Source organism: Falco cherrug, chromosome 1, assembly GCF_023634085.1.
Source record: "Falco cherrug isolate bFalChe1 chromosome 1, bFalChe1.pri, whole genome shotgun sequence".
Classification (NCBI taxonomy): Eukaryota; Metazoa; Chordata; class Aves; order Falconiformes; family Falconidae; genus Falco; species Falco cherrug.
The window spans coordinates 1,539,238-1,549,734 of record NC_073697.1 but is presented as its reverse complement, the minus strand read 5'-3'; the positions used below and the strand labels follow the sequence as shown (position 1 = coordinate 1,549,734).

Genomic DNA, 10,497 nt, shown 5'->3' with positions numbered 1-10,497 from the left:
GAACTGTTCCTGCAAAACCTCTCTAGAAATAATTTCCAGAAGAATAATATTTGCAACATTTGTAATCCAAAAACAATGCAGGCACTCTACATGAACCTGGCTGTTAAGCGGTATAATAGCTAGCTTTAATTTTGCTGTTCAGAATTTGAAAGAATGAACAACCAATAGCTAGAGGTAATTTCTTTTCTCAATTTCTGTTTCCAGTATCTACAGTGCCAATCCATAAAGAAGACCTGATGTGCAGGGGAGCAGAGCTGTAAATACAGATGTTTAAGTTACGTTCTTTTCCTGTGTAGGGCTTTCCATGTTGCACTGCAGGCTCTGAACACTAAACGGAAACCCAAGGCTACTTCAAGAGTTTTTAGTTCTTAAGACAACAACTCCTGTCTCCAGGACCTCAATAAATCACTATCTGAAATGCATCAGAAGTGTTTTTCATTCAAATTTCCTACAAAAAAGGTTTCAAACCCTTTCCCATTAAGTAAATCAGTTGCTAGGGAATACATCTTTTGTACACATCAGAAAACACCATTATTTAGCTAGTAACACATTAAGAGAACAATCAGCTGCCAGCAATAACGGTACTTCTTTTTTAAAAGAAGTATTACAAGACACAACAGGAATGTTTCCCTTTAAAAAAAAAAAAATGTGCGTTCATTTTATAAATGGTTTGAGAATTGTCACAAGATGCAGTAGTCACTTTACTTTTTGAAAGGCTTTAAAGAGCCCTACTGAGGAACTTGCTTCCTTGCTCCCTGAACCAAGAGAACCGTCCTGCTCGGTGGCTGAGAAGTGAAGAGGAACCTATTACAGTATCATTGCAGTGCTCATCTACCCCGGCCTTTCCCTCAGGATAGGTTCTTCTCCCCAAGAACCTGAACATAAACTGACCGACGGTTTCTTCTTCATCTCTTTAAAATGCTCATTTAAGGGTAATTTCACTGGGAGAGGCTGGAGAAGATTCAAGCATCACGTTTGGAGCTACAATTTTAGTGTCTTAATATTCTACCGTTTGCTGCGAGGAATATACCATTTTGGAGGAAAGAAGGTAGATTTCTCTCTGATGGTTTTTGACAGCAGATCCTCCTCTTTGTAGTTAAAGCACCTCTTTCATCGGCAGTCTTTATATTCATTGGGAGGGGACTGCCAAAGGAATGCAGGGAAGTGGTTGAATGCCAAGCCACAAGAAGTAAGTTTAAGTAAACATTTCAGGAATATGATTTATGAATAAACCAACGGCTTACTTGGCAATTAACAAAACAAAACTTTGCCCTATTATTTTAAAAAAAAATATTTTGTTTGTTTTCCTTCTGTGTGACAGTATTAAGTTCTCTATAACAGTGAAGTTTTTAGAGCAATATATATACATACACATTGGATATCAAAGCACAGGAAAAAAATATATTTGTGTGCTGATTATGCTAATCTGTGGAAAACAGCACAAGTTCAGAGAACTGAAATTCATGTAAATGTGCTGGATACAAATGAAAAATTGTCCTAAAATATTCTTGTGAAAAATGCTCGTTTAGTTTTCACACTTAAAGAAAAATTGTTTATAAAAAGACAAAGCATTTTTTGGAAACTTTTTCAACACCTCTGCAATTAATACACCAACATGGGGAACATACTGAAAATAATTAAAGATTTTATTTTTTTTTGTTAGCAAGTTAGCTTCCTCAAAATCCATCAGCTTTTAGGTGAACTCACAACAAAGGGGGAAGACACTGCTCCAGTCTTTTGCATCTCTTTTGAAAGATTTGCCACACTGCAGCTCTTGTAATTTTTCCTATTATTTTTGCTGATTTGCAGTATTTAAAAACTCAAAAAGCAAACATAGTCTGAAAATGAAAGTCCCCAACACATTCAGAACAGCCCATGTCTCACAATAAATTAACTTCTGCCCACCATACTTCATTTGAATATATACAGGTACATTAAGAACTAAGTCAGGAAGGTGACAGTGGCAAGCGCACTCCTCCCGAATATTTGATGACCAAGAAACACCAGCTAACTGGCATAAACCACTGCTATGGCCAAGAGGCAACCCTGACACCCTGCCTCCTCCTTCCGTCCTCTCAGCTACGACAAGCATTTGAAGCTGCAGCTGAGTGAGGGACACAAAAAGCAGGATGCGCAGCCACAGAGGCTGCTTCTTCAGCGGAGGTGCTGACTGAAATTGGTACACACTTCTCCCTTTCCTTGATGCAAATCAGGAAGGCTTGCAGGTAGACCGTGTCCATTATCAAGCTGGTAAATCTGTCTGAATTTCTCTGTGTTCCCATGGGAAATCCTCTACGCGGATTGTTATTGAGAATGTGTCCCATTCCTCGCTGTGGAAGGGCCCCTCTAATAGTAGTTGTCCCAGCCCCCCCTGCAACAAGTTCATTCCTCCTGCTAAGCAGATCCAAATAAAAATCAAGTGGCTGCTTTGTAGACAGTCTTTCTTTACCTAAAGCTTTTATTTTTCTTAATGCCTTATGCTCAACACACTGACAAGATTTCTTTTTATTCTTACAGTTAGCTGGATTATTAGGAGTGATTAAAATGTTTTGTAATGCAGAATTGCACGTGGGCTACATCAGCGGCACTCAAGATCTACAGGCCGACTGACAGATAATGAACTATCAGTTTCAAAGTAGCTGCTGGCAGTCCTAGAAAGGACCAAGCTTACCTTACTGTGACACCCTAAACATGCTTTTAACAAAATGCTGTAAAATATGGTAGCCATTTCTTTCAGGCACTCACACAAACCAAGACCAGAAGGCACATCCCGGTTCCACACAGACTAGGTAAGTATCACAGGACCCCCAAAAAAAAAACCACAGTAAGACTACTTCCTGGTTTAAAAACGTTTATTTAAAAGAAAAGGAAACTATACCCAGATGGCCAGGAGAAAAAAAAATTTCCTGTATTTTCCCCCCCAAAACCATTACTTTGCAATTTACTTTTCCCTTAAGTTTCTGCTTCGATGTTTATTTATTTTTATTTATAAAAAAAACCCACACACCTGAACTTTCATTTCCTTTTCCTCTGCTGTTAGACCTAAGGAAATTAAGTACCTTTCACTGAAGGGCTGCATGGGATGTGAGAAGAAACCGCAATAAAATTTATTCACAATATACAGTATAAAAATATCTTGCTCAGGATTCAGTATTATAATTTAATAACTTTTTGTTGTTTCATAGGTATCTGGGAAAGGTACAGACACATGTCCAGATCCTGTTACAAGAGGTAGAAGGCCAGCATTTGGTACAACATTCCAGGAGAGAGTCAAAGTGACATTCCTGTTTCCCCTGCAAAAGCAACAAAGACTATCAGCACAAATACTCAAATCCACCAATTTAGTTAGTAATTAATAATATGAAATAAATTAGATACAGAAATTAATAAATTAAATACACAAGAAACAGGGCATCTCATATCACAAGGTCATCTGCTAACAATCAAACTACAAAGATGCAATAGACTGACAGAGTATGATATATAGGTACCTCACCACAGCAATAAAAACACATATAAAATGCAAAGTATGCAAGTAAATCAAAGACAGCACAAATAATATAATAAAAAAGGATTTACTTACTTAAGACCATTTCCATCATCAAAGAATAAGTACTTTGCCTGCATGTCTTTTAAGAACAGCCTTGGGTTGTCTCCTCTCAACATGACCTTATCCCAGAGGACCACCTGGTTTAGAGCCTAAAAATACAATTGTAATTAAGTCAGCAAGATACCTTACAAGATCATATTCAGTCACTGGCATTTCATAGCATTACTCATCTGAAAACCCTGAAGTATGTGCTTGCAATCCATAACCATTTTCACAAAATAATGGTTTACAGAGGGGAAATGGTTTACTACCAATACTAGTACACACCGAAGCCTGGCACAGAATAAATGGAAACAAACAAACAAAAAAAAAAAACCCCACAAAAAAAACCGAGTTCAATAAAACATGTGAAAGCCGTTTAAACGAGTCATCAGCTTTCTAAGACTTACAAGTATGATGGGGTTTCCTTTTGAATTGCAAAGGAAGTTACTTTTAAAGCAGTATTTAGACTTGGTTTCAAATAAAGGGCTTGAATTGAGCTATCATGACCCTGTCTAGATATCAAACATTTTTCCAGCTTTCATGGAAAAAAAATATCTCTACTTGAATTGCAAGCGTAATCCCAAGATTTGTATGAACAACTAAACAGACTGATCCCAAATTCTGAAATATTTGAAACTTTACACTGTTAAGTAGGTAGCTGCTAAAGGGTTTTGTTTAGTACCTTATAGAACAATACTAGAAAAAAATATTTCTCAGTATTTGTGAGAACTAGTGATTTACGGAAAGAAATACGTAAAAGATGAAACAAGACAATGAAGTCCCAGATGCTAATAAAGAACCCTAAAAACTATTTTAGCACAAACACAATACCCACATATCCATCGGCATGTATAAAATAATTAAGGTACTTTAAAGGCGCAAAAAAAAAAAAAAAAAAAAAAAGAGGGAGAGAGAGAGAGAGAAAAGTAGGGAGATTTTTTTTTTTAACTTGCTGCTCAAAACGAAGTCTTCACTATATCCTTGCAGTGTGACCACAATAGCTTAAATTAGAATTCAATGGTACCATGGCAGCTTGGTGTTTCATTAAAATAATTTTTCCATAGGCTGTTCCACACAGCTACTATCAAATCAATGAAGAAAGCCTTCAGCTCCCCAAAGTGACAGGACAAAACAAGTAAAAAACCTAAATTACAGTGCACTGTTGCAAGTGAACAACAAGGCATGTGTTACTTTTCTCCCACTCTGCTGGGCACGTATCAAGTTAGGTTTCATGAGGGTGAACCTCCCACCCTGCAGTTAAACTGTCAAGAAAATAACAATCATGAAGGCCAGCAGAAACAGTCCCAGCTAGCAGGAAATGCTGGTACCTTAACTTTTCCCAGCAGAACTTCAGAATGTCAAAAATAGCTGCAGTACAAAATGGGTAATCGCTTCAACTTTCTTTTTGATACTTACATTGTTTTTCGTTGAGTATTCTGCAGACAAATATAGAAACAATTGTTTAACATTCCAGTCAAATACACTCTCCAAATGTATGCAAGTTAAGAAAAATACCATACTGTAATTACATAACCTTGTTTTATTTTTACTAGACCTAAATAGACCATGAAAATTACAATGAGTTCTTACCTTTGAACATACCTCATCTTATTTATACATCAGAGCACTCCAGGAGTTCTAATGTATATTTTAATCATATTAGAACAGGGTTTTCGTTTGGTTTGGGGGTTTTCTGTTTTGTTTCTTTTTTGCTATTTATGAAATTTAACAGCCATTCCCTCCATGATTTAAGAGTTCTATATTTGACACTGCAAGCTAGTAACTATAATCCACTACTAGACAATCTATTATAAAACCTTAAACATAAAAGGCAAGACAGAATTCTTCAGTAAATACCTTCAAAGCAATTATTTATACTGTCAAAGAACCCTGGTATTCAACTGTGGATCAAGATAAAACAGCATTAAACAATATATAAATACAAAACTGTCGGAGAGTAGAGAGTTCAAAGAGCCTGTAACACCCACACTAGGGAAGTTAGTAGAGTTCATATTGGAAGGGACACCAGGAATTAGGATATTTACCTGATTACTACAAAGAAAGTCACCTTCTTATACTGGAACAGAACTCCGCTCAGATTTTGATCAACAGTAAAGAACTGATGACTGCCATTTGAGACTGTCAGTATAATAAAGCTGATATTCTCAATACTTGTCTATTTAGCAATAAAATGCACCATGTGTGACTGTTAAGCAAAAAGCTTTTTAACTCACAATAAAGATGAACTGTAACCTTTTATGTCCCAGTCCTTCTCTTTATTCTATTTTCCACTATCTCAAAGAATAAACTAAACATATTCCCCCGCCAGCCTCAAAAATCTGTTCTATTTTGTCCCACTCATCCTGAGACTGAACCATGGTTTTAAGCTGCTAATTCAAAGGGCAAGTAAGGAAAGAATTAAATAATTAACTGTTGCTGCTGCAAGAACAGCTGGAGCTATTTTACTTGAACACTTTTAACCATCTAACTCAAAACAACAAAAAAGATTCTGAGATCTCTTTTGTAGGATTTCTTAACACTTGCTAAAGTTACTCACAAATTAAGTAAGCTAAAAAGTGGTTTTGAAAACTGCCTCCTCCCCCTTTTTCCTTTCCCCAGTTTCTTTTTCTGTCATTTTATTTACTTCCTTCTAGGCCTAACAACTTGTGTCTGTTAGTTAAGAGAGCCCATGTACCAGTACCTCTTTACAAACTTTGTCCAAAAAAAGCCTCCCAGAAAATTTCATACTGCAAGGTTTGTTTATGCTGGGCATGAACAATTAAGTAAAAGTTTTTATAAAAATAAACGTAAAACTACCACTCCTATTAGAAGTTACTAATACACTGAATCTTTATGTCCGCATACTGCAGACTAATCCTTGTATAAGAACATTTCTTTGAGAGGTCCTGTACTGTCCTGCTCTGCCTCCCCCTGTATACACTACATACAATTCAATTAACCTGCTTTAGAATTTTAGTTTCTGGTCATCATACATATAGGCATTTCAGAGGTAAAACTCAAGACTTGGGAGTTCACCTCTTCTGCTTCCAGCTAATAAAAATAAATCTCCCTTATTCCTGCGCAACACACGCCTGCAAAATCCGATTAACCTGTTTACCCAGTGTTCACATGCATTCAAGAGTAGTATTTTGCTTAGGTTGCTTACACAATGCAGCATTCTCCAAAACAGGGAAACAAACACAGAGGTAATCGGTCTCTTGCCTAACACAGTGACAAAAAACAGCAGACAGGGAAAAATTCCAGGTGTATCAGCCCAGTTGCATAGCAAGACTTAGTGTAATCAGCTGAGGTAAAGCATGCCGCCTTGTATTTGGTACTGACTTCTGCAGAAAAACAGATCTATATTTTGATGTCAAGACCCCTATGAATGATTCCCTGTCAAAAACCTACCCCAAACAAAATGTAACGAACCCACCCACACACAACCCTCTTTGACCCATAAATATCAGACTAACAACAGGAAAGGAAAGTTGCAGTAAAGAGGCCCCAAAATAACGCAATACATTTTGTAGCACCTCATATGCTTCCAATGAATGTCATCCTATGTTAAAGATTACATAGTTTAAAAATCTAAGCAAGTAAAGGATTACAATGTCTTTTTATTTTTAAATGGAGACAGGTACTGGTATGCAACTATATGGCCAGAACTTTGAAAGCCTCACAACTATTCTAGTTTGAAAGGTGTATTGGGAGTGTCTCTAGATTCAGTATGACAGTCAAAATAGTATGTCATATAAATCCTACAATTAATTAACATCTCAAACCATCAATACAAACTTCAGTTAACCACAATACTGTCCAGATGTTAAACCACACTTCCTATTACTAGATACAGTGCACTTCACTACAGTTTGATGTTAAAAACAGGCCTTAAAGAGAGAAAACAACTTGTCCTCTGTCATCTACTAGAGGCAGAAGGTTATTCCAAGTTCCATTTTACTGCCCTAGCTAAGTAAAATACTACTTTTCACTGCTTTAAATTTGTATTTTGAGACAAATTGCTAGTTTTCCTCAAGTTCTGAATATCTGAAGATTATAACAAAAGTAGATGTCAAGATGTTCTTATTTCATCATGTGCACAATTAAGGATATCTGCAGTAATGTCAAATGTGACGAATCCCAAATCACTTCTTTCTCTAGGTCCAGTGAAATCTTCTACATTTTTTCTAAGACAAAACAAAACACAAGATTATCCTCTCATCATTTCTCTTTCATGCATTACATAAATTATTATGTATTTACCTCATCCATTTTCTGTACTTTCTTTTAAATACTTCTGGCTAAAATATAATCAACATTACAAAACAAAACCTGCCTTCCAGAAATTATGGAGCCCCAGTTTTGAACAACAGGCCTTGCCACCACAGTAGTCTAAGTTACACAAATAGCCTACAGACTTTCTCCTGGTAACAGAAATTTGCCTCTTCCTAAACTGCACTGCATTTCATTTTAGTAAAACACGTGTTAGCCATCCCCAAATATATAAAGCTGACTGGAACACCAGAGCATAGCTGTCTGCTGGCAACCACTTGCAATATCATTTCTCAACTTTCCATAAAAAAATAAAAAGCCTCTAGTGGTCAGTCTTATACAAGACACTCCAATCATTCTGATAAAACAGAGTTTATGTCCATAGTTCGCTCAGCTTACAAGATTTCGTCCTGGAATGCATTTAGGTAGTGGTATAAAGAAAACGCTTAATTTCTTCTACATTATGGGATGTCACGTAATTTTTTTAAGACTATTACAAATCCATATTTGGAGGATTATGTGACATGGCACACTAAACCGTATTAGAAAAAGAAACTGGCAAATTACAGAGACAGCAGCTATTTTCACGCATATTCACAAAGCTTATCAATTTACCAAACCTACCCTCTACAAAGAGGAATACCATAAGCAGGTGGCAATCAGCTATGAACCTTAAATCCTCATGCTACAAAAATTTCTTGCTACATCTCATGTATGATCTTGTGTTACAAATGAATTTCTTAATTACATTTACTCCAGTTTCAAAAATAGTCCATTAAAACATCACGCCGTTAAAACTAATCTTAGTAATCTCAAAGACAAAAAAGTTTACGAGCAGATCAAATACTGTTGGAGACAGTAACTAAGAAAAACACCACCAAAACTTCCCAATTTAAGCCTTGTTATGAATTTTCATTCCTCTGCAAAAAGCAACATCTTTTAGTAACCCATAGCAAGCACCTGACTTCGTTTCTGAACCACTGTCAATCTGGTGGAATAACAGATTGGGGTCTGCAGAACTTCTTACGACGTCCAAGAAAAGCAATTAAGGTATAACGCCTCTCGTTAATACCAGATCTCTGCTTCATGGAAGGGAGGCAGTATAAATTTCATCCACTCAAAAATATGCTTTTATGCCAGTTTTACGCTGTTTGCAATCCTCAAGTCTAGCGTAACCATGGGGTTTCCTTTCCTGAGGTATTAAACCAAACAGCGCTGGCCACTATTTATTTAGATTCACCTTCCCTTTCAAACCCTGCTGTTAGCCATCTATTTGAGCCTCTTGCAGCTCATGGAGCTTCAGAGCATCCTGAGATGTCAGCTCACCGACTCGGCCCAAACTAAAGTCATTAGTTGAGTTAAAGCAGCTCAGTAAAGCATCCTATGTGCCCGATTCCCCTGTGCAGCTCCAGTAAAGCCCCATGTGTATAGGGGCAGGTGCGAGGACCACCACTTCAATTGCTCGTGGAACTACAGCCCTTCGCATCATACATACTTAACTGGATGAAAGTTTTCTGTGATAAAATTTCCTTCATGGCGAGAAAAAAAACAACAAACCAACCAACCAAAAAAAAAAAACCAACAAAAACCAAAATTGAAAAAAGTTTGCCCTAGCGCAAGCCTGCATCAGCACACTGTGTCTCGTGGGCAGCACGCTTCTGAAGCGGCGTTACGTGTTCGACACCCGGGGCGTTCCACGGGAAGGTAAGCCATCCCGGGCAGTCTGCTGTCACAGAGCTCGCAAGAAAAGGCATGAAAATACATTACCAGTGGGGAAAAAAAAAAATCTAAGGGAACTACCGATTACAAAAAGAAGGTACTAGGGAGCCAAGTCGTGCGTTCGCTGAGGTCCCTGCACGCCCCAAACCCGCCAAAGCCGTTCGCTCGGCTCCCCCGCCGGCCACCACCCCGGTGCTGGCCAGCGAGGCGGCCCGCGCCCACCGGCGGCGCACCGAGCCGAGCGGCAGCGCAGCGCCCAGCGCGGGCGGCACCGCCCCTCCCGCCCGGCGGCGGAGCGCCGTCGTGGGGCTCCCTCATTGGGCCGGGCGGGCAGGAAGCAGCGAGCCCCGCGGGCCCGGCCCGTGCAGCCGCCCCGCAACGGCGGGCCTGCCCTCGCGTCCGCGGCGCCCCCCGCCGGCCCGTACCGTCCCCTCACGCACCGCGGGCGCTGCTCGCCACGCAGCGGCTCCGCGGCGGCAGCTGCCAGGCAAACCCTTCCCCTCCCCGGCCCGCAGCCGCCGCCCGGCCCGGCCCTCCCCCGCCGCTCCCTCCCCTCGCCCGCCCGCACTCACAGCGTGACGCGGGAAACGGCGATGCTGACGGGCACGCTGCGCCCCTTGAAGGCGGTGGTGATGAAGCAGCCGAAGGTGAGCGCCGCCATCACGCTCAAAGAGAAGGCGAAGAGCGAGTTGGCCCGGGACAGCACCGTGTTCATCTCCCCGCTCGGCCCGGCCGCCGCGCCGCGCAGGCTCCCAGGCTGCAGCCGTTGCTCGGCGGGAGGGGGGCGGCTCCGGCGGGCCCGGCGGCGCTGGGAGGCGGCACGGAGCGGGCGGCGGCGCCGGCGCGAGGGCCGCTGAGGAAGGGGCGCGCGCGCGGCCGGTGGGGAGGGGCGCGGCCTCGCCCAGAGCCCGCCC

The 10,497-nt window shown here is 40.4% G+C and overlaps 1 protein-coding gene across 2 annotated transcripts; it reads right to left on the bottom strand.

Annotated features, from left to right (window-relative positions):
• Positions 1 to 2,838: 2,838 nt before the first annotated feature.
• Positions 2,839 to 10,491, bottom strand: SPCS3 (signal peptidase complex subunit 3). Of its 2 annotated transcripts, none has more exons than XM_055704579.1 (5): positions 10,156 to 10,491; positions 7,706 to 7,779; positions 5,009 to 5,085; positions 3,584 to 3,699; positions 2,839 to 3,293 (listed from the first exon to the last, which is right to left on the bottom strand). In XM_055704579.1, the coding sequence occupies exons 1-5, from the start codon at positions 10,296 to 10,298 to the stop codon at positions 3,161 to 3,163; spliced, it is 543 nt and encodes a 180-aa protein (XP_055560554.1). In that variant the 5' UTR covers positions 10,299 to 10,491; the 3' UTR covers positions 2,839 to 3,160. The 2 variants fall into 2 exon arrangements, with proteins under 2 accessions (XP_055560554.1, XP_055560562.1); XM_055704587.1 differs by lacking the exon at positions 10,156 to 10,491 and adding an exon at positions 9,500 to 9,738.
• Between the last annotated feature and the right edge of the window lie 6 nt (positions 10,492 to 10,497).

What these genes read in the sequence shown, in the direction of transcription:
- SPCS3 (XM_055704579.1), bottom strand. Translation starts at nt 10,298, where the DNA reads ATGAACACGGTGCTGTCCCGGGCCAACTCGCTCTTCGCCTTCTCTTTG. An exon ending in CACATTTGACATTACTGCAG is followed by an intron (nt 5,086 to 7,705) that starts ATATCCTTAATT and finishes TAACTTGCATAC; the next exon opens with ATTTGGAGAGTGTATTTGAC. An exon ending in GATGATGGAAATGGTCTTAA is followed by an intron (nt 3,294 to 3,583) that starts GTAAGTAAATCC and finishes TTGCTTTTGCAG; the next exon opens with GGGAAACAGGAATGTCACTT.